At 43.4% G+C, this 23,804-nt stretch overlaps 2 protein-coding genes across 4 annotated transcripts in view; one reads left to right on the forward strand and one right to left on the reverse strand.

The window, feature by feature from the left end:
* Positions 1 to 216: 216 nt before the first annotated feature.
* Positions 217 to 4,899, reverse strand: LOC111973173 (ubiquitin-like modifier-activating enzyme 5). 2 transcript variants are annotated; one of them, XM_024000435.2, is made up of 12 exons: positions 4,572 to 4,899; positions 4,374 to 4,419; positions 4,107 to 4,196; positions 3,862 to 3,971; positions 3,538 to 3,624; positions 3,076 to 3,160; positions 2,861 to 2,965; positions 2,138 to 2,265; positions 1,762 to 1,897; positions 1,543 to 1,621; positions 1,341 to 1,447; positions 217 to 958 (listed from the first exon to the last, which is right to left on the reverse strand). In XM_024000435.2, exons 1-12 carry the CDS (start codon positions 4,748 to 4,750, stop codon positions 875 to 877), a joined length of 1,236 nt encoding a protein of 411 aa, XP_023856203.1. In that variant the 5' UTR covers positions 4,751 to 4,899; the 3' UTR covers positions 217 to 874. The 2 variants fall into 2 exon arrangements, with proteins under 2 accessions (XP_023856203.1, XP_023856204.1); XM_024000436.2 differs by having other exon boundaries at positions 4,112 to 4,196; positions 4,572 to 4,800.
* A 93-nt stretch (positions 4,900 to 4,992) lies between these two features.
* Positions 4,993 to 23,804, forward strand: part of acad11 (acyl-CoA dehydrogenase family, member 11) — a 50,538-nt gene continuing 31,726 nt past the window's right edge. For both annotated transcript variants that reach the window (XM_070446717.1, XM_024000433.2), the window contains exons 1-13: positions 4,993 to 5,324; positions 5,430 to 5,529; positions 7,695 to 7,820; positions 7,974 to 8,135; positions 8,259 to 8,423; positions 8,595 to 8,736; positions 8,946 to 9,067; positions 11,066 to 11,172; positions 11,287 to 11,392; positions 11,801 to 11,878; positions 12,127 to 12,265; positions 12,778 to 12,885; positions 16,814 to 16,912. In XM_070446717.1, the coding sequence (XP_070302818.1) occupies positions 5,197 to 5,324; positions 5,430 to 5,529; positions 7,695 to 7,820; positions 7,974 to 8,135; positions 8,259 to 8,423; positions 8,595 to 8,736; positions 8,946 to 9,067; positions 11,066 to 11,172; positions 11,287 to 11,392; positions 11,801 to 11,878; positions 12,127 to 12,265; positions 12,778 to 12,885; positions 16,814 to 16,912 (1,582 nt within the window). In that variant the 5' untranslated portion in view covers positions 4,993 to 5,196. The remainder of the gene's footprint in view (positions 5,325 to 5,429; positions 5,530 to 7,694; positions 7,821 to 7,973; positions 8,136 to 8,258; positions 8,424 to 8,594; positions 8,737 to 8,945; positions 9,068 to 11,065; positions 11,173 to 11,286; positions 11,393 to 11,800; positions 11,879 to 12,126; positions 12,266 to 12,777; positions 12,886 to 16,813; positions 16,913 to 23,804) is intronic.

Consider the following 23,804-nt stretch of genomic DNA (forward strand, 5'->3'; position numbering starts at 1 on the left):
TCGGTACAGTTTCAGCAGAGAAAGTTTCAGTTACAGCTGTATCAGTTTAAACAGCTGAGAGTAGCACTGGTCCATAGCGCCACAACGTGTAGCAGAGGCCACTCGTTGTTGTCGTAACACTACGGACCAGAGATAGACATGGAACAGATACATTTAAGGCAGGATTGTCATGCAGAGAAACATTAGGCCTCAGCCGCCATCATTCAAAATGTTTTAGAAGAAAGGATGTAATGCATTAACAATTTAATTAATTAGCATTCCATACAGTAGTAATAGTTGGTCCGAGACTGTATCCATAACAGCAATTACTTATTCAACTCTGAGTGTTACAACAGTATTTCCTCTCGGGACAACAAGCATAATGAATTATAAAACTAACATCTGTATGTATCTGGTCCATTACATCAAGCAAAAGTTTATTTAAGATAATTACATACAATTTAGGGGCAGCATAGGGTATTTCAGCATCCAGTTTGTGCTCTCCAATGCTGAAATTCTAATTGAATTTCAACAGTTATATGCTTCCATATTGAACAGGCTTACACTAGTAAATGTATACCCTTGGGGAATATGAAGATCATAAACAGCAGCACTTGAGCTCATTAACCATGCACTGCATTCCCTTTCATGTCAAAGGAGCAGAAGGACATGCATTAAGTCGTATTGATACTGTAGTACGTATAGTGGGTATGAAAAACCGTGCTTGATTTAAGAAGGTGGAGATGCAAAGCTCCATTGCAGGGGGGTATACTGTATGGTGTCGATGCTCCGTTATTAGAAAAGGGTGGTAGCTTCACTGCAATGTTGCGGAGATAAGCGATGCACGACGATGATGGATGGTTGTCTGACAGTTGAGGTGTCTTCCTGGTCCCGGTTACATCGTTCTCATCTTGGCCATCAGCTCTTCTAGACTCTGTTCTGTTTCCTCCACCGTCTCCCCTCCTGACGCCCCGGTCTCCTGGAAAAGAAGGACAGAAGTCATTATTAGTTCAAACTTGCTTGAGATGCCTCCTTGAGGTGTACCGGTTGCTTCCACTGGCCCAGAAATAGTGACTGGTGACTTGTACCATACAGAGTAGCTTATATAACAAACTTTGCCTACTTAGTCATCACAGGAGGCTCATAATAATGGCCCGGAACAGAAAACATAGAACGGTATCAAACACATGGAAATCATGTGTTGGATACCATTCCACCTAATCCGCTCCAGCCATTACCGCGAGCCAGTTCTCCCCAATTAAGGTGCCACCAATCTCCTGTGGTAGGCGTTATAACCCTCAAGGGGCTATGCATTGTCGGCGTTCGTCAAAAAAAACTTATGAGGCTTGTATGGTACTGACCTTCTCAGGGATGGTGTAGGCCACAGTGATGCCTTCTGGGAGGTCGGGGATGGGGCCTGAAGCTGCATGGAGTTCCTCTTCGGTCTGCTCCGACACCAGCTCAATACCTGACAGAGCAACATAGGTCAGTAATGGCACCTAGACAGGATCACCTACTATGGACAATACATTGAGGCAATATCAACGCTCTCGCTACACTCACCCCAGTCGTTCTCCTCGTGAACCACTTCCTCCTCCACCACCTCCTCTACAACCTTTTTGGGTCGCTCGGCCTCTTTCTTCTGTGGACCACAAAACACGCACACCACCGAATTACAATTGTACCCGGTCCTGTACACACCCCAGGGAATGATGGGTGAAGTAGAGAGACAGAAAGAGACGGAGAAAGAAAAAGGAGGAGAGGGCCTCCTTGGTCAGTCACCTTGTAGTCGTCCTGCTGTTTCCTGCAGTAGCGGTCATCGCACGTGGGGTTGGCCTTCATGGCCATAGTGGGGAAGAAGTCCTGCATGGCGTTGTAGCCCAGGTAATGGCTGACTGTGCCAAACTTCAACAGGTACCTGAGGACCATGAACCACTGTTAGGATATCTTCATAGGAAACCCTGTTATGGGTCTTTGTGTTGGGCTATGATCAGGGTCGTATTCATTAGGCCACACCGTCGCAAAATGCTTCTCAACAGAAAACAAAGTGTTGCTTATTGGACAAGTTCCGATAGTGTTTGAGTCTGTTTTCTTCTACGTGGCGCCTAATGAATATGACCCAGGTCCCATTTACAAACGAATGTAACCCAGGTCTTACTTGAGAACGTTTTGGACCAGGATCCCTGCCACCACACCCATGGTGGTGGGTAGGCTGGCAGCACACACCCCCTCCCTCTTCAGGGTCTTCTCATCAATGTTGGCCGCCACCACCAGAGGAGGAGCACACTGTCACAGGGACAATCAAAGCTTGTGTTAGGAACGGATGGCACGTTGCAATTAAAGGGATTCTCCGGTACTTTTGTATACTTCCGGTAGTTCTGAAAGTGGTGCCCACGAGCCAAAAGTGGTCCCCGAAAATTGAGTACTGCATCACATATGTGCAGATATGTGCGCCACGTCATTGCTCTCGCTCTGCTGGGTGTGATACTTGCTAGCTGTCACTCAAATGGCGAAGGGGCTGAATCTCATTGGCTGGAACTCGAATTGGGGGGGGGGGGATGTAGGGAGAAATGGTAAAGCTTCGAAAAAAACAGTCGCTTTCAAACTGGGGTTGCGTGGCTAATTGAGGTAAAACATGAACTAGACATTGACACATCCAGCCCAAAGCAGAAGGTTTAAAAAATACTTAGTAGTCACCAAAGTACCAGAGCATGTCTTTAAGTCGAAAAATTATATTGCAAATGGTACCCTATTTCCTATATAGTGCACTACTTTGGACAAGAGCCATATTGGTCCTGGTCAAAATAATTGTTTTGCCCTGGACAAAAATAGGGAATAGGGTACCATTTGGGACACATCCTAAGTGTGTGCTGTGACGTACTGCGAAGCAGGCCGTCTCCCCCGGGATGATGAGCTGGATGTGTCCGGACACGGCGTTCTCACTCACACCTGACTCCATCCAGATCTGACCCAGCTCGTTACACGCCTAGGAACGAGAAAATGACCCACATACATCATCTGATCTTCACCAACTCAATACTGTATGTTTTATTGTCAGGGAATGAGGGATGTATATATATATTTTTTAGTACTGACTGCGTTGATGGCCATCCGCGCCTCAAAGTTGTCCACACAACTCAGAATCAGGTCTACGGCCTTTCCTTCCTGAAGCGCCCCATAACTGAGACAACACAGAGTGCTTAGAAACAGAACGACCATGTAGCGATCACGTGGACATCTCAGAAGTTATTTGTGTTATGGTAGATCACGAAAGTTGAACAAAAACAACCCCGCTTTCTAGATGTAATGATGCGATGTGTGTGCGTGCGTTGACTTCAGAGTTGTCCTCATCGTGTAAAGTAAATCCTCCAACGTCACACCGTGAGGCAATGACTTTTTTCTGAATCAACTTGACAGTCAGAGAACTGAGAGGCCACACTGTCATGCTGTGTGGGACAGCACAGTGGAGCGATCCGATACGGAAAACGCTCTGCAGAACTGACCGCATAAGCAGTATTATACGGCACTTATGAGACCGGAGAGGACACGAGTTCTCACCTTATGCGATCCATGAAATGTGAAAAATGGTCCATGGTGGTGATGTTGTAGTTGTGGGTCTCAAACTGCACATCTGGGTTGATATTCCTGTCGACAGAACGTAAAAAACATGTACGCAGCCTTATCGTGACATTACACCATTTATCAGACCAGTGGCACGTTTAGCAGGACACAATGTTGTGGAATGTTCAGATAGAAACATATGACGTAGGACCAACATCTCTGACATGTAGAATGAGGAAGTATGTCGACGACATTTAAAAAAAATCTGGCAACGTTCCACAATGTTCGCCTACTTGAACGTTGCCCCTCGGGTCACTGTACCTGAGTGTGTGTTCAGCTGCCTCTACTTTGCTGAGGCCAGCCTGGTGAGGCTGGAAGAACAGCCTGTTCATATTGGCCAGCTCCACTTTGTCATAGTCAAACAGGATGAGCTGTACAAAGAGATGACGACAAGGCAGAATGACGCAATGCACGTTGACTTGATGGACGTTGTCCATCGGGAAACACGAGGTTGAAACGAATGATAGGAAGATATGTTGATTTAGTAATGTGAAGTTTTGTATTACCTTACCAATGCCACATCTTGTGAGCATTTCTGCAGTCACACTTCCAACTCCTCCAACGCCCACCACGGCTACAGTGAACGTCCGGATTTTCTGTTGAACAGTAGAACATAAATAAATGCATGCCATTTTGCCATATTAGATCTGTGTAGGGTTTTAAAATACAGTAACTTCAGGACTCCTCCTACAGGTATTTTTGGAAAGCCTCAGAATATTTGTGCAACCTTAGACGTGTATCCGATAACAATATTACATACAATTGTATCTTACCTCGTAATCTTCAACAATGCCCATTCGCTTCAAAGCCATCAGACGACTGCAAGGTAAGAACATGAGGTAAGCAGTTTACACCATATGCCGGTATGTGGCCCTTATTTCTGGGGTGTCAACCATATCATGTACTCTCTTATGTATTCATGAGCACAAATGACTCGATTCGCGGCAGTTAGATTTCGACAGCCACCATACCTGTAAGGGTTTGAGTCCACTACTTCTGCACTCATTTTGTCGATCCTTGGTCTGTGATGAGGTTGGTTGTTGTCGGCAGGTTCCTCGGCACACATCGCCGTACATCGCTTTTGCTTACACTTGATCAACTCGTTCTCAAGCTCCCTCACTCGCAGCTTCAGTTCTTCGATCGAGGTCATGTTTATTTAAGGAATAAGCCACACTACTCCGTTGTTCAAGTGTGAAATGCCTAGATTGAAAAGCCTTGACAATTACATAAAGATTACAAGCGATGGGCTAGTACACGTCTACACAGCTCGAATCAGCTGGCAATCCGCGTTTCTGTAAATACAGTCCGGGCAGAAACAAGCTGCGTTGAGTAAAAAATGTGTCCTATAAATACATGATCTCTACGGCATCTAAAAAATTCGACCATCGGCCAGTGCGTGCCATCAGCAAATCTGTGCATTTACCGATCTGTGAAAAGTCACTCTTTGTAGCGACGTTTTACAGAAAACTTCTGACTGCGCAAGGTTTGATCTGCAAAACACTGACGCTCACCTCAATTCGACAATCCATATTGTACGAGATTTGCTAATTCATTCAACTTTATGACTTTGACAAATAATTAATCCACACTGAAATTATGGAAGACCAAACAGCAACTCCTGTTCGGGAACAACACAGGTTCAACACTGTCAATCTTCAGCGATATCTGTCCGGAAAGACACGAGGGGTGTCCAACAATGACAGGTTCACTGTCAGACAATACAGGTATGCTCACCTTTTTATCTAAAGTGCTCCAGTTCCATAGAAATGATCATGCTTCGTAAAATGGAGTGAATCACTTTCCATGCCTTCCGTGTCTGATCATTTCAGTGCTGGACAATCCAACCCCACCTTCCTTATCCAGACCCCTTCTGACAGCTATGTCCTGAGAAAGAAACCGCCGGGTATGCTTCTGCCAGGTGCTCACAAGGTAGTTCAAAACCTTCTCAATAATTAGATAAATAATGAGCAAGAGCAGTAGTAAAAGGCACTGTGCTCTTTGACACAGTTTTAGCTGTATTATTTCTCTCCAGTAGAGGGAGACAAAGTTTAACGTTACAAGTACAGTGAAATGCCTTGCAAGGTCTAAACCCAACAATGCAGTGATCAATATCAATGTCGTACTGAAAAACAACATAAGTTAGAACAAAACACACGAGAAATAAAAATAAGAAAAACACGAGAAAGTAAGAATCTATATACAGGGACAGTTCCAATACCATATTTCCAATGTGCAGGGATAGGCTACTTGAGTGGTAGAGGATAGGAGTAAGGTGACTAGGCATCAGTGGTGGAAAAAATACCCAATTGTCATACTTGAGTAAAAGTAAAGATACCTTAATAGAAAATGACTCAAGTAAAAGTGAAAGTCACCCAGTAAAATACTACTTGAGTAAAATTCTAAAAATATTTGTTTTTAAATATACTTAAGTATCAAAAGTAAATGTAATTGCTAAAATATACTTAAGTATTAAAAGTAAATGTATAAATCATTTCAAATTTCTTATCTAAAGCAAACCAGATGGCACCATTTTCTTGTTTTTTTTCTTCATTTATGTATAGCCAGGGGCACACTTGCTACAAATGAAGCAGACCAGAGGCAGTAGAGATGACCAGGGATGTTCTCTTGATAAGTGCGTGAATTGGACCATTTTAAGCATTCAAAATGTAACGAGTACTTTTGGGTGTCAGGGAAAATGTATGGGGTAAAAAGTTTATTTTCTTTAGGAATGTAGTGAAGTAGAAGTAAAAGTTGTAAAAAATATCAATAGTAAAGTACAGATACTCCAAAAAACGACTACTTTAAAGTATTTTTACTTAAGTACTTTACACCACTGCTAGGTATCAGGATAAATATGTGTGTGTGTTAGTATGCATATATATGTAAAGTCCTGTGAGTGTGCATGGAGACAGTGCAAAAATAAATATGTAAATACAAGGGTCAACGCAGATCGTCCGTGTAGCAATTTTGTTAGCTATTTTAGCAGTCTTATGGCTTGGGGATAGAAGCTGTTCAGGAGCCTGTTGGTGTCAGCCTTGATGCACGGGTACTGCTTGCCGTGCGGAAGCAGAGAGAACAGTCTATAGCTCGGGTGCCTGGAGTGTTTAACATAAAAAAAAAAATATATATATATATTATTATTAACCCCTCCACCACCCCCTTCTTCGGAGGACAAATATCTTAGTTTTTACAGCTTTTTTGCTACGTATACGGTTTTGTTAATGCTTGGGATAGACTAGAGAATGTAGTAATAATAGCCCAACAAATAGATTTTGATTGTATACATTATGTAATGTATGCATTACTTTTATTTATTTGGAAGGATTGACCTTTGTGACAGCCCGTCCCATGAGGCTTATGTCGAAAAATCAATACAGTTTCTATTTTTATTACAAACATTTAAATTCAGAGCTCCAAAATGGCATATCATACACTGTATGCATGTGAAAGTATGCTGCTTTAAAAGTTGATACATTTGTTATCCCACTTAGGAGACAAGTAAGAGGGGAAAAAAGCACTTGAAAGATTGTGTTGAGTGCTAGAGACCTCTACTTTGTTTACGCCCCCATTCAGCATCTCATAGAAACGCATGGTATACCCCTCCCCTTATCTCAGCCAATCATGGCTAGCCAGGAAGGATCCTGCCTTTCTCCCTATATAGACATGGCAGCACTGCTTCTAGCAACTAAGCAACTTTGCAGTGTTTCGTTTTTTTGCGTGTTATTGTTTCTTACATAATTAGCCCAAAACATTTTTGTGTTATTACATAAAATAATATATAATAATAATCACAATTTTTTTCATTAAAAAAAATGCATTTCGCTACACCTGAAATATCATCTGCTAAATGTGTCTGTTACCAATAACATTTGATTTGATTTATAGCTCAGTGCTTTCTCCTTGGCTAAACTAGGCTCATCATTTAACATTGTTATTGATATTTACGGATCCCATACAAGTTTGCAATGAAGGCACATGAAAGTTCACATGTTCCAGTAGGCATTTCTGAAAAACGGCCCTACTGTGAAGTCGAAACTATCATCATTCGCTCCCCGTTGGGCTGTCGGGTCACATTTCTGTTTTCTGTGTGTGAGGTGGACAGGGAGTATCGAGTGCAGAAGGCCCTGTTCTCTGCTGGGTTCCCAGTACCCCAGCCACTGCTACACTGCACTGATGCGGAGGTGATCGGAACCGAGTTCTACCTGATGGAGCATGTACAGGTAGGTCAATGCTGCACAGCGCACAAACTTGTGTGAGCCTTAAAATGAGCTGTAGTAGGAGTTACACACAAACTCTCCCTCTGTTATGTCTGGTTGATGAGCTCTGTATACCATTTGGTCAGATATCATTGTGTTCCCCTCTCTGTGGTGTAGGGGCGTATATTCCAGGACCTGAGGCTCCCAGGGGTGAGTGCAGCGGAGAGGGCAGCCCTGTATGTGTCTGCAGTGGAGGTTCTGGCCCGTCTTCACTCCCTGGACCTAACCACCGTGGACCTAGACGGGTACGGGAGAGGGCCTGGCTACTGCAAGAGACAGGTAGAAGATAGATATCCTCTACTTATTCCCGTTCCATGTTATTCCATCCCCTTTCTATTCCCATTTGCACCCCACTTTGGTCTTAAAATAGAGTTTTCACTTTGACCGTTTATTACCCAAAAGGTGTCTACGTGGACAAAGCAGTACAGAGCAGCTGCCCACAAAGAAATTCCAGCTATGGATAAGCTTTCTGATTGGCTGTTGAGCAACCTGCCCACCAATGACAATGAAGTGGCCCTTGTCCATGGCGACTTTCGAGTGGACAACCTGATTTTCCATCCTACTGAGGTTGAGACATGGCTTGAAGCTTACATTAAACAGTAATAATACTGTAAAACCTATTTGCATTTTTATAGCACTTTTCTAAAAGTGTTTTTCATTGTATATGAGACTAATGTGGTAGAGGATATAAATGACTGAAGTGTGCATATCTAATAGACAAATGTTATCTGTCTCTAGGCTCGTGTGGTGGCTGTGTTGGACTGGGAGCTCTCCACCACGGGCCAGCCAATGGCAGACCTGGCCTACTTCCTGATGCCCCACTATTTGCCCAGCAGCCTCAGCCTCCTCAGCTGCATGGGCAGCCTGAGGGGTGTGGAGGGTATGACCTCTGAGCTCTTATATCTGACACAGATCTAGAATCAGCTTACGAGCTCTAAACCCTAATTTAAACCATCAAGCAAGAACGCAACGTAATCCTACTCTGTTCTCTACAGCTCGGATTTTATGTGGCCTGATTTGATTTTCATCTTTGTAATGCTATTGATTAACTCTCTCTTTTTTCCTGTCTATTTATTTCTAAATGGCCAGGTATACCTTCTCCTGAGGACCTGATCTCCATCTACTGCCGGTGCCGAGAGATCCCATCTTCTCTGCATCAGCTCAACTTCTACCTGGCCCTCTCTGTCTTTAAGATGGCAGGGATCGCTCAGGTTTGTCTCACACTCTCTTTCTCTCTGTCTGTCTGTCTCTCTCACACACACACACACACACACACACACACACACACACACACACACACACACACACACACACACACACACACACTATGATAATATACAATCAGTGGTGGTAAAAGTAAAGATACCTAAATATAAAATAACTCAAAAAATAAAGCCAGTAAAATACTACTTGAGTAAAAGTCTAGAAGTATTTGGTTTTAAATATACTTAAAACCACTTAAAGATTAGCCCCTTTTTTAAAAATGACATACCCAAATCTAACTGCCTGTAGCTCAGGCCCTGAAGCAAGGATATCCATATTCTTGGTACCATTTGAAAGGAAACACTTTGAAGTTTATGGAAATGTGAAAGGAATGTAGTAGAATATAACACAATAGATCTGGTAAAAGATAATACAAAGAAGAAAAAAAAACTGTTCTTTTGTATTTTTTTTTAATCATCTTTGAAATGCAAGAGAAAGACCATAATGTATTATTCCAGCCCAGGCACAATTTAGATTTTGGCCACTAGATGGCATCAGTGTATTTGTAAAGTTTTAGACTGATCCAATGAACTAATGCATTTCTGTTAAAAGTTTTGTATCAAGACTGCCAAAATGTGCCTAATTTGGTTATTAAGAACTTTTCATGTTCAAAATTGTGCACTCTCCACAAATAATAGCATGGTATGCTTTCACTGTAATAGCTACAGTAAATTGGACAGTGCAGTTAGGTTATTAACAGGAATTTAAGCTTTCTGCCAATATCAGATATGTCTATGTCCTGGAAAATTCTCGTTACTTAAAACTTCTTCAGGATCGGTGTCCCTTCCACGGGATGGTTTAGCTAACGTAGGCTAATGCGATTAGGATGAGGTTGTAAGTATCAAAAGTAAAGGGTAATTGCTAAAATATACTTAAATATCAAAGTAAGAGTATAAATCATTTTAAAATTCCTTATATTATGCAAACCACACAGCACCATTTTCTTGTTTTTTAAATTTATGGATAGCCAGGGGCACACTCCAACAATTAGACATCTCTACAAATGAAGGATTTGTGTTTAGTGAGTCCGCCAGATCAGAGGCAGTAGGGATGACCAGTGATGTTCGCTGGATAAGTGTGTGAATTTGACAATTTTCCTGTCCTGCTAAGCATTCAACATGTAATGAGTACTTTTGGGTGTCAGGGAAAATGTATGGAGTAAAAAGTACATTATTTTCTTTAGGAATGTAGTGAAGTAAAAGTAAAAAATTAAAAATATATAAATAGTAAGTACAGATACCCCCAAAAACAACTTATTAGTACTTTCAAGTATTTTACTTAAGTATTTACACCACTGGATAGGATGCCACCCTTTTCACTGATGGCACATGTTCCTGAATGCACATGATGGCCATTGAAATGCCAGATGGACTGGTGTAAATGAAGGAACACACACACACACACACACACACACACACACACACACACACACACACACACACACACACACACACCACACACACACACACACACACACAACACACACACACAACACACACACACACACACAGTGTAACTGTTTTTGATGCTCTCTCTCTCTCTGTATCTCTCAACTTGTCATCTCTTTGGCACTGTTCAGCTGAAGAGGCAGCTAATGAGCTCAAACTATTCCAGGTGCACATTCTCATCTCATCAAGACAACACACAACACGCACACTTTGTTTTTGTCTGCTTTCATTATCTCTATTCTGTACCTAAACACGGCAAACCAAAGCAGACTCCTGTGTTGTGATCTATAAAATCATTTTTTCATCAATCAGCTTTCATCTTGTCTTTGACACCATTTTTTGCTGATAATACTGTCTTACTGATAAAGGACTTCCTAGGACTGAGATATTTCTCTAAAACTGTCTCTGCTCACAAAAGATCTTATCTCTGTGTGTCTTGTGTGTATGTCTGTAACCCCCCCCCCCCCCCTCTCCTCTCTCTCTCTTTCTCTGTTATAGGGGATCTATGCGCGCCACCTCCTGGGCAATGCCAGTGCTCCCAATGCTGCCCAGTTTGGCCAGAGTGTGGAGCCGTTGGCCCAGGTTGGGCTGCAGATTGCAGAGAAGTATGTTGGTTGACATGCTACTAAAACTACAGTCTACCATCTCATAACAGTGCCTGTGTGTATTATGGTGTGAAATGGTGTTTGTGCGTGTCTGGCTGTTTGTTGCCCCTCCAGGTCGGTCCCTGCCGATGCCAGACTGTTCCTCCAGACTGCTAAAGGCCAGGCTGTCCACCAGCAGGTCACAGAGTTCATGAAACAACATGTGCTTCCTGCTCAGCAGGTCAGTTGAAAGGTCAGGGGGTCAAGAGCAGAGAAGACAGTAGGAGGAACTCCTCGTTACAGGGCACTGTATGAGTCAGAGTGGCGGTCAGGGTAATGGGGTACAGAGAATGCTGGAGGGAGCAAGCTAAGTGCACTCACACTTACATCCGTCAACAAACAGACAAATTGTTCATTCTGTCACATGCCTCCATAAAGAGCATCTGGGACGTATTAAATGGAAACAACAACGGATACAAGACAGGCACTTGTGGAAGAGCTGAGGATTCCATATCCTCATTGAGTCTGTCTCTTCTGTAGACATTATACATTTCTGTCTGAATGTTATTTATTGTAAAGTTGCAACCTCCTGAATCGGTCCACACTTTGTATATTCACCGGTGGATGACTCTGACTGTTTTTCCCCCAGGAAGTCGCAGAGTACTACTCTAAACACGCCCACTCGCCCCAGAGATGGCACACCCCCCAGGTGATAGAGGATTTGAAGGTAAGGAAGGACATGGTGGGGGGGGGGGTGATGTTGGTGTTTTTTGATGGTCAGCTCTTGTAGAGTGTTTGAGGAGTAAGGTGAAGTTGCGCATAGACACTGATCTTGGGTCAGTTTAGCATTTTCCCCATTAACGCTTAAGGTTAGGATTGGGGGAGGGGGAAGCTGATCCTAGATCTGTACCAAGGGGAAACTTCACCCTAGAGCGGTGTTTGTGTTCAGAGGTCATTTAAGATGTACCCCCCTAGGCGAAGGCCAGGGAGGCGGGGCTGTGGAACCTCTTCCTGCCAGCAGTAAGCGGTCTCAGTCAGCTAGACTACGCCCACATCGCAGAGGAAACGGGACGATGCCTCTACGCCCCCGACCTCTTCAACTGCCAGGCCCCTGGTAAGGCATGGTCACCACTGATTAAGCCTGTTGAAGTTACTGTCTGATAGGGTGCTAAGTTTAGGACAACGTGTTTTGCTGATGCACGACCAGGTAGATGATTTTCATGTTCGGGAACCATTCACGATTTAATAAATGTATCTAATCTAATGATGTGAAACATACTTGTATTCACGTTTCATATTTCCGTCATTATTATGTCATAAATTAAGTTATGATGAGTTATAACATTATTGCACTGTAAAATCACCAGGAATTGAGAAAAAAAACGTGTTTTAAGTTAGGAAATCTATTCCCAAGTATTCCTACGAATTAAAAAAAGAGGCATACAGTATGTGATCGTGTCTCAATGTAATCAAGGTATGAAATGAGTGTCCTTTAAATAAACAGTTTATTTTGGGGCTTAGTTGTGGTCAAGTTGCAGTGTACACATTATTATAATTAGGTTGCATTGTCTTTGTGATGGTGTCATTGGATAATTCCTAGATCTATGGTTGTGCTTGCCCCTACAGACACGGGGAACATGGAGGTCCTCCACATGTTTGGTACTGAGGAGCAGAAGAGAGAGTGGCTCCAGCCCCTGCTCAGTGGACAGATCCGCTCCTGCTTCTGTATGACAGGTACGCCCTCAGGCCCAGAGCCATGCTTTAATATATGGCTACACTATATCCCCGCTATGTATTTATGTATCTCTATATACGGCTCCACTTCATCCTCGTGGTGTCAGTTCAAGTAGCACAAGACGATATGACGTAATGGATCGCATTAATAAAGTTAGTAAAGGTCTCAAAACATGATATGGTGATAACTCAGCCCTTGTGCCACAAATATGCACTCTTAAATTCATTCACTCCTCCTCCCTTTTAATTAAGTTTTGATTTATAATTTCGACAGGAGGCTAGGAAAGCTCACTTACTCAAAAATAGACCAGTGACATGCTTAAATGGCAGCCATTTTGTGCCAGTACGTTCACCACACATGACCCTTTGGAAAGTACACTCTTAGGAAAAAAAAGGTGCTGAGTAGAACCGTACAGGGTTCTTCAGTTTGTCCCAACAGGGGAACCCTTTTTGGTGCTGGGTTGAACCCTCTATGTAGGGTTCTTCAAAGAACTCCCTGTATATGGTTCTGCCTAGAACCCTCTATGAAGGGTTCTGCCTAAAACCCTCTATAAATGGTTCTACCAAGAACCATTTTATCATCTAAATGTTCTTCCTAGAACCGCCTATGAAGGGTTCTACCGAGAACCCTTTTATCTTTGGATGGTTCTTCCTAGAACCATCTATTATGAGCAGTTCCACCAGCCTTATTAGGCTTTAACAAAAAATGTATTTCGGACAGTACATTACATATATCATAAGATGTTTCTTTGAGGGCCTAGTTATACCTCAACACAGTGGTGTCAGCCTGTAAAATAAATTTAGAAATCTATATTATTCAATTATTGCACCGACACTGCTCGCGCGCGCCAACGAGTATTGCGTTGCTAACACGGAACCCAAACCGTCTGCGCGCGTGCATACATTTATTTTGTCCCCCTACACCAAACGTGATCACGACACGCAGGTTAAAATATCAAAACAAACTCTGAACCAATTGCATTCATTTGGGGACAAGTCGAAAAGCATTAAACATGTATGGCAATTTAGCTAGTTAGCTTGCACTTGCTAGCTAATTTGTCCTTTTTAGCTAGCTTGCTGTTGCTAGCTAATTTGTCCTGGGATATAAACATTGAGTTGTTATTTTACCTGAAATGCACAAGGTCGTCTACTCTGACAATTAATCCACACACAAAACGGTCAACCGAATCGTTTCTAGTCATCTCTTCTCCTTCCAGGCTTTTTCATCTTTGAACTTATATGGTGATTGGCATCTAAACTTTCATAGTATTACCACGATGACCGGCAATGAAGTTCGTCTTTCAAATCACCCACGAGGGGTATAACCAATGAGGAGATGGCACGTGGGTACCTGCTTCTATAAACCAATGAGGAGATGGGAGAGGCAGGACTTGCAGCGCGATCTGCGTCAGAAATAGGAATGACGGCCTCCCGGGTGGCGCAGTGGTTTAAGGCACTGCATCGCAGTACTAGCTGTGCCACCAGAGATTCTGGGTTCGAGTCCAGGCTCTGTCGCAGACGGCCGCGACCGGGAGGCCCATAGTGCGGCGCACAATTGGCCCAGTGTCGTCCGGGTTAGGGAGGGTTTGGCCGGCAAGGATATCCTTGTCTCATCGCGCACTAGCGACTCCTGTGGCGTGACGGGTGCAGTGCATGCTGACCAGGTCGCCAGGTGTACGGTGTTTCCTCCGACACATTGGTGCGGCTGGCTTCCGGGTTGGATGGGCATTGTGTCAAGAAGCAGTGCTGCTTGGTTGGGTTGTGTTTCGGAGGACACATGGCTCTCGACCTTCGCCTCTCCCGAGTCCGTACGGGAGTTGCAGCGATGAGACAAGACTGTAACTACAACCAATTGGATACCACGAAATTGGGGAGAAAACAGAAAATAAATAGAAATGACTTCTATTTTAGCCCTTGGCAACGCAGACGCTCGTTGACGCGTGCGAGCAGTGTGGGTGCAATAATTGAATAACATAGATTCCTTTATTTATTTTTGCAAGTCAGGGTATAAGGGCTAAAATAGAATTCAGTTATATTTCTGATGCAGATCGCGCTGCAAGTCCTGCCTCTCCCATCTCCTCATTGGTTTATAGAAGCAGGTACCCACGTGCCATCTCCTCATTGGTTATACCCACGTGGGTGACTGAAAGACGAACGAGGTCAGTGGCGGTAATGCACTTAATTTATGAAAGTTGCCAATCGCAATATAAAGTCAAGAGAAGAAAAAGCCTGGAAGGATGAGAGATGACTAGAAACGATTCGGTTGACCGTTTTATGTGTGGATTAATTGGTGGAATAGAAGACCTTGTGCATTTCAGGTAAATAGGACAAATTAGCTAGCAAGTGCAAGCTAGCTAGCTAAATTGCCATAAATGTTTAATGCTTTTCGACCTGTCCCCAAATTAATATAATTGGTTTGTTTTGATATTTTAACCTGCGTGTCGTGATTGCGTTTGGTGTGGGGGGACAAAATACATTTATGTACGATGGCGCACGCGCGCAGCAGGTTTGGGGTTCCGTGTTAGGAATATCCTGGTTCACAGGCCACATCAGGCCTGCAAGTGGCATTATGCTGGCTAGCAAAGCATGTGTAGTTCCTATTCGAATCCAGACAGAGTTAGGTTATCCAATAAGTGAAATTGTTAATCACCCGTAACCTGCATTCAGAATGACTGCCATGGTAGGGAAGATTGAATACGGAGATTACCTCAATCATCTAAACTGGAACAACCATCTCAGTAACGGGTGCAATAAATCCAACAGATTGGATTAGTTTAGAAAACTATGTTATTTATCTTTCTGTAGCATAAAATGTATTAACCAATCAATGTAAATGCAAAAAACACATAATACAGTTAAACAAACAATTCCTGAAAATCTCACTGCAATAAAGCATGCTGGGAAATATTATTTATGGCTCTATGTAGAACCCTTCTTGCCTTCCAAAGAATCATCAAAGAACCCTTTCTTACAAAAATGGTTCTTAGGATGTTAAAGGTTCTAGGTAGAACCCTTTGCCTTACAAAGAACCCTTGTCTTCCAAAAAGGGTTATTCTGATCGAAACGGCTCTTGGTAGAACCCTATCTCTTCTACGAGTGTAATATCCCTGTTAGCATGCTTGTGGGGTTGCTGCCTCCACTCAGACGACCCCACCTGAGGGGAAAGGAGGTTGTATATTCATCCCAGCAGGTACAGGCTCTGAGTAGAGCTATCTCCATAAAGACACTGAACACTCTGAGCGAGGCCTGTGGGACCACACCATGAGTCAGAGTGTTGAGAATGAGCCATTCCCCTCTGTTTGTTACCCATTACAGAGAAATCGGCTGCATCGCAAATGGCACCCTATTTCCTATATTGTGCACTACTTTTGACCAGGGTCTCTAGGACTATGTTAGAGCTCTGGTCAAAAATAGTGCACTAAGTGGGGAATAGAGTGTCATTTGGGACACAGCAATAGTAATGTAATGATGTCAGAAGGGACGATGGTGGGCGTTAGGTTCCCTTGTGTTTCTGAAAACACAGATGTTGTTTCCGAGGTGTTTGTGTGCGTCATCGGTTTGGTTGATTTCGGATGAGCCTCCCACTCCTGTGTACACTCCGTGTACACGTTCCTGGGAATTTACTGTGCATAGAGAAACCTTCACGCTAGAGTGGATCAGTGTTTGGACTAATTATAGAGCGGTTCACACACGCGCGCTCACAGAGAGGTAGTGTGTCCTGCTGTGTTAAACACTACCCAGTGATCTCTGGCTGGGTGGGTGCGTTTCCTGCCCACAGGACTTTAAGAAAAGGGTTTAACCCGCACATTGTCATGCTTTTCCCGTTTGTGGTGCAGCTACAGTCCCAAAGTTGACATAGTAGAAAAAACATGTACTGTACCAATAACTCCCACACAATTTGACCTCTGCCGTTTTACCCTGTCAACAGAGCCTGATGTGGCCTCCAGTGACGCCACCAACATGGAGTGTACCCTTCAGAGGGACCGGGACCATTACGTCATCCACGGGAGGAAGTGGTGGAGCAGCGGTGCGTAAACCTACTTGTTGTTTCACTAACCTTTTAAATTCCGTTTTGATTTATAATTCCAGCTGGAGACTGGGAAAGCAGGGAAGCCTATTCATTGTTCAATTACTCCAAAATTAGACCGTTAAACACTCTTAAATGAGTCGCGAGTGAACAAATATTGAAGGGCTCTCTCTCCATTTCTCTCTCTCTCGCTCTCTTATTTCTTTTTCTCTCTATCTAGTTCTCTCTCTCTCTCTCTCTTTCTGTTTGCAAGCCACCAAAGCAGAAAGGCCTAAAGTTTTTTAAGCTTAATTGTGACTCCTCCCGTGCTATTTGAACAATGCTCTAACTGCCTGAGAGCAGTTACTACCCAAAAGCAGCGCTTCTTTTCATCTCTCTACCCAAACATACTAATGAGGTAAACATTTTATCCTCTCAGCCACACATGGCTCACAGAACTCATTCATGGAACCAAGACAAGCAAACACTGAAAGGACCATGTTAAACATTGACTTGTGAGTCTGTGTGCTTTAAGTGCTTTGAAAGGCCATTTTAAGGATTGCATGACTGTTTATTTGTTATATTGACTCAGTTGTTATACAGTGAATGAAAAGGTTTATTTGTGGGATCTTTGGCAAAGATGCAGATACCAGTTACTCACCGGCCAAACAGTATCTCCACCCTATAAGCCAGGGATCATCAACTAGATTCAGCCGGGGACGATTTTTCTCTTGAGTGGATGGTCGGGGGGCCGGAACATAATTACAAATAATTAGTAGACTGCAAGAAGCCCAAACAGATATAATATTTGACTAAAACATCATTTCAAACCTTTCTTACATTTGTATGTTATCACACGTCTCTTTATTATGCGTGGGAATACTTGGGAACAGATTTGCAAAATTAAAATCAATTGGAGCTAGTTTCCTGGTGCTTTTGCAGTCTTTTATGTTCAACAATGATACAAAAATGTACCAGTCAGAAGTTCGGACACACCTACTCCATTCCAGGGTTTTTCTTTATTATTACTATTGTCTACATTGTAGAATAATAGTGAAGACATCAAAACTATGAAATAACACATATGGAATCATGTAGTAACCAAAAAAAGTGTTAAACAAATCAAAATATACTTTATATTTGAGATTCTTCAAAGTGGCCACCCTTTGCCTTGATGACAGCTTTGCACACTCTTGGTATTCTCTCAACCAGCTTCATGAGGTGTTGAACGTCACCTGGAATGCATTTCAATTAACAGGTGTGCCTTGTTAAGTGCCTTCGGAAAGTATTCAGACACCTTGACTTTTCCACATTTTGATATGTTACGGCCTTATTTAAAAGTTCATTTAATTAAATGTTTTTCCTCAGCAATCTACACAATACCCCATAATGACGAAGCGAAAACAGGTTTTTAGAAATGTTTGCAAATGTATTAAAATTTTAAAACGGAAATCCCTTATTTACATAAGTATTCAGACCCTTTGCTATGAGACTCGAAATTGAACTCAGGTGCATCCTGTTTCAATTGATCATCCTTGAGATGTTTCTACAACTTGATTGGAGCCCACCTGTGGTAAATTCAATTGATTGGACATGATTTGGAAAGGCACACATCTGTCTATATAAGGTCCCACAGTTGACAGTGCATGTCAGAGCAAAAACCGAGCCATGAGGTCACAGGAATGTATCAAAGCACAGATCTGGGGAAGGGTACCAAAAAATGTCTGGAGCATTGAAGGTTCCCAAGAACACAGTGCCCTCATCATTCTCAAATGGAAGAAGTTTGGAACCACCAAGACTCTTCCTAGAGCTGGCTGCCCGGCCAAACTGAGCAACCGGAGGAGAAGGGCCTTGGTCAGGGAGGTGACCAAGAACCCGATGGTCACTCTGACAGAGCTCCAGAGTTCCTCTGCAGAGATGGGAGAACATTCCAGAAGGACCATCTCTGCAGCATTCCACCAATCAGGCCTTTATGGTAGAGTGACCAAACGGAAGTCACTCCTCAGTAAAAGGAACATGACAGCCCCTTGGAGTTTGCCAAAAGCACCTAAAGACTCTCAGACCATGAGAAACAAGATTCTCTGGTCTGATGAAACCAAGACTGAACTCTTTGGCCTGAATGCCAAGCGTCATGTCTGGAGGAAACCTGGCACCATCCCTATGGTGAAGAATGGTGGTGGCAGCATCATGCTGTGGGGATGTTGTTCAGTGGCAGGGACTGGGAGACTAGTTAGGATCGAGGCAAAGATGTACGGAGAAAAGTACAGAGAGCTCCTTGATGAAAACCTGCTCCAGAGTGCTCAGGAATTCTCTGAATGTCCTTGAGTGGCCCAGCCAGAGCCCGGACTTGAACCCGATCGAACATCTCTAGAGTGACCTGAAAATAGCTGTGCTGCAACGCTCCCCATCCAGCCTGACAGAGCTTGAGAGGATCTGCAGAGAAGAATGGGAGAAACTCCTCAAATACAGGTGTGCCAACCTTGTAGCGTCATACCCAAGAAGACTCAAGGCTGTAATCGCTGCCAAAGGTGCTTCAACAAAGTACTGAGTGAAGTGTCTGAATACTTATGTAAATACGATATTTCCGTTTTATTTAATTTAATAAATTACAAAAAAAATCTAAAATCCTGTTTTTGCTTTGTCATTATGGGGTATTGTGTGTAGATTGATGAGGGGAATTTAAAAAAAAATCTATTTTAGAATAATGCTGTTGTGTAACAAAATGTGGAAAATGTCAAGGGGTCTGAATACTTTCCGAAGTCACTGTATGCCTGTAGATGTTGCTGACTGACCCCCTCAATCACTGTCCGCTGTAGGACATATTCCAGATGTTCCCCCGCTCACAAACTGTGGTTTGAGGCCCTCCTCGTTTAAACCTTCTCTGCATGGCATGGAACACTGGCCTGTTGTTTTCAGTGTCGGCACGGAACGTATCCTTAACCCTTTCACGACTGTCTTGTAATAATTCAATCTGAGAGAGGTTGAGAATTTATGGTCCTGTCTGGCTCCGTTAGTAGAGCAATGACTGGATCGTGGGTTCAATTCCCGTTTTGGACCACCCATATGAAAATGTATGCGCGCCCCACTGTACGTCGCTTTGGATAAAAGTTTTCTAAATGGCATATGTTATGTTGCCCATAATCAAATCAAATCAAATGTTATTTGTCACATACACATGGTTAGCAGATGTTAATGCGAGTGTAGCGAAATGCTTGTGCTTCTAGTTCCGACAATGCAGTAATAACCAGTAATAAGCAATAACCATATACCTGTGATTCATCTGATAACACTTGGTATGTCGGTGTTGACACTGTATTGAGCACACAATGTTCTCTGGCATTGGATAACATATTCTGAATATGAATACATTCTGTGCCTGCATTGTTTTCCCTCTAAACCTCATTCATGTTTCACTTTTTTGCGGAGATGCTTGTCTCTAATGCCAGTGGCGTTTTCTATCTATTTAGTCAGTCATATGTGTTGTGTATCAGGCTGTTAAACGCTCTCTGCGTACCAAATAGCACCCTATTCCCTGTATAGTGCACAAAAGTAGTGCCCTATATAGGGAATAGGGTGCCATTTGGGACATTGGCAATGAAAGTATCACTTTTGTGTTGAGTTTCATCAACACTCATGCAAGTTTGACAACGTCTAATTGGCTGTACATGTTGGTGGTTTCTAAACCCGAGAACAAACAGAGTACTGGTCTGAATGAATAACCGAGACATCGTTATCCTGGAAAACTAGTGGTTTTCCTGGTTTTCCAGCGTTAGGGTTCAACCGAAGGAGGAATATTATGCAATTAGTCATTGATGATATAGAGATGCCAATCACTAACCAAGACGGTCATTTCTCTACTATAATATAAATGGGTGTACTTTACACAACATGTAGCTTAGAGATGGCCTTGCATTTGGTAGATATTCAAATAATGTTTTACAGCTGTTTATTTCTTGGTGTTATACAGTAATGACAGCAGAGCAAATGTATTTCACCAACTAAACCAAGTGTGAAGTGACGTCTGATACTTGTGAGTCGTATCATGTGTAGAAGTGACGCCTGATACTTGTGAGTCTTATCATGTGTAGAAGTGACGTCGGATACTTGTGAGTCGTATCATGTGTAGAAGTGACAGTTGGCACGTTATACAATCAGTCAGGATACTCTCCATGGTGCAGCTGTAAAAGTTCTTAAGAATCTGAGGGGCCATGACAAATTGTTTCAGCCTCCTGAGGGAGAAGAGGCACTGCCGTGCCTTTTTCACAACTGAGCTGGTGTTGAGAGGATATTAAGTCCTCAGTGATGTGGACTTAATATCCACTGCTGAACTTGAACCTCTTGACCCAGTTGATGTGGGTGGGGGTGTGCACCCGCCCCTGTTTCCAGTAGTCCATGATCAGCTCCTTGGTCTTACTGCCAGGTCTCTGACCTCTTCCCTGTAGGCTCATCGCCGTTACTGATCAGGACTACCATCGTCATGTCGTCAGCAAACTTGATGATGGAGTTGGAGTCTTGCGTGGCCACACAGTCGTGGGTGAACAGGGAGTACAGGAGGGGGCTAAGCACACACCCCTGGGGGGGCCCCATGTTGAGGGTCAGCGTGGCGGAGGTGTTGTTGCCTACTCTTACCACCCGGGGCGGGAAGTCCAGGATCCAGCTGCAGAGGGAGGTGTTCAGTCCCAGGGTCCCAAGCTTGGTGACCAGCTTGGAGGGGACTATGGTGTTGAACGCCGAGCTGTAGTCAATGAACAACATCCTCACATTAGGTATTCCTCTTTTCTAGGTGGGAGAGGGCGGTGTGGAGTGCAATTGAGGATGTGTCGTCTGTGGATCTGTTGGGGCAGAATGCAAATTGGAGTGGGTCCAGGGTGTCTGGGAGGATGGAGTTCATGTGTGCCATGACCAGCCTTTCAAAGCACTTCATAATTACAGATGTGAGTGCTACAGGGTGGTAGTCATTATGGCAGGATGCCTTAGAGTTTTTGGGAGCAGGAATGATGGTAGTCAGCTTGAAACATGTGGGGGATTACAGACGGGGACAATGAGAGGTTGAAAGTGTCTGTGAAGACGCAGGCCAGCTGGTCTGCACATTTATTTTTTTAAATGACCTTCGTTTTGAAGTCATACCGAGACAAGGGTCTCTTTAACAGATGAGCCCTGCATAAATCATCAAACGCATACAATATACAAAATTACAAAACATATTAAGAAAAACTGACACATTTATCAACATAGAGGTCTCGGATCATTACTCTGAACGGACCAAGGGGGACCAGAACATCTCATTTCAGAGAGCTCTGGAAGTTGTTCCACATGAGGGGCACCAAAAAAAAAAAAAAAACTTTACTCAACTGTGGAGACTGAAGGGGCCTCCAGTGTTCTCCAAGCCTGAGACCGGCTTTGGTCATTTGTAAGTCTAAATTGAATTAATGATGATAGATACATAGGAAGTTTCTGCATGAGAGCTTTGTAGATAAACACAAGAAAATGCTGCTCTCTCCTTACATACAAAAAGGCCCAACTCACTTTTTGATACAAAACAATGGCCATGACAGGGAGACATAGTGGAGTGGTAACGCGCGTGCAAGCTGTTGCTCCCGACGCCACTTGGGTACACTGCAGCATCCACCGAGAGGCTCTTGCTGCCAAGGGAATGCCTGACAGCTTGAAAGACGTTTTGGACACTTACAGTGAAAATGGTTAACTTGTTAAAGCGAGGCCCCTGAACTCTCGTGTATTTTCTGCACTATGCAAGATATGGGCAGCGACCATGTAACGCTTTTACAACATATAGAAGTGCTCTGTTTATCAAGGAGGAAAGTATTGACACGTTTTTTTGAATTGAGAGACGAGCTTAAAGTTTTTTCTTTACTGACCATATTTTTCAATTTTTTTGCCCGCTTGCATGATGACGATGTTTCTCACACCTATTCTCACAGCCTATCTGGGTGATTGTTTTTTTCTCACCTGAATGATGTGAATCTAGGATTACATGGACTCTCTTCCGCAACTATATTCAATTGTGCGGGACAAAATTGAGGCTATGATTAAGAAGTTGTAGCTCTTCTCTGTCTGCATTAACAAGGACAACACACAGGTCTTTCCATCATTGCATGATTTTTTTGTGGCAAATGAACAAGCTTACGGACAATGTAAATTGTGATTAATTTAATCAGAAGCCACTGCCAGATTTCTGGATAGGGCTGCACTCAGAGATCCTGCCTTGGCAAATCGCGCTGTTAAGACACCGATGCCCTTTGCAACCACGTATCTACAGTGGGGAGAACAAGTAATTGATACACTGCCGATTTTGCAGGTTTTCCTACTTGACAAAAACCAAGCAAGGGGTTCTGTGACCGCACCGATACCGCTTGTCACCGGTTTTTATCCAGTACGATACACTTCAAGACTAGGTGGCTAAAGAGCCACCGGAGAACGTCTAAAAACACAGAAACTCCAGGAAAAATACAGACTATAGTGAGGAATTTTCATGTAAGGCATATAAATTTAGGACCATTTACCTCTGAGCAGTGCGACGATAAGTATGTTGATCAGCAGCCTACCAACACTGCCAGCTAAAGGAAATGTCACGTGTGCGGAGACTCACAAAGAACAAGCCAATGAGGGCCCCTGCGCGACCACCGCAACCGGCCGCGCCACCGGCCCGCCTGCCACCCGACCCGGGCGCGCCAATCCCGCCGGAACCGCCGGGAAAACCCCACGAGCAAACCCACACCCCATGTAAGTGTATTTCTTTAAAGAAGCCTCACTGTTCTCCCACTCATTACGTATTGAATGCACTGTGTTGAACTCGTTTACCTGTATAGAAAGACACATGTCAACACTCCAATCAAACAGACTCTCATCCACAATCGGCCGGAGAGAGTCCAGAAGAAGAGGCATGGAGAAAAAG

The sequence above is a fragment of the Salvelinus sp. IW2-2015 genome, linkage group LG14, assembly GCF_002910315.2.
Source record: "Salvelinus sp. IW2-2015 linkage group LG14, ASM291031v2, whole genome shotgun sequence".
Taxonomy (NCBI): Eukaryota; Metazoa; Chordata; class Actinopteri; order Salmoniformes; family Salmonidae; genus Salvelinus; species Salvelinus sp. IW2-2015.

Bases quoted from the DNA above. Each gene is read 5' to 3' on its own strand.
- LOC111973173 (XM_024000435.2), bottom strand. From the start codon at position 4,750: ATGACCTCGATCGAAGAACTGAAGCTGCGAGTGAGGGAGCTTGAGAAC. The intron at 3,161-3,537 runs GTGAGAACTCGT...GTGTTGTCTCAG, and splicing joins CATTTCATGGATCGCATAAG to TTATGGGGCGCTTCAGGAAG. The intron at 2,966-3,075 runs GTCAGTACTAAA...TCTCGTTCCTAG, and splicing joins CGCGGATGGCCATCAACGCA to GCGTGTAACGAGCTGGGTCA.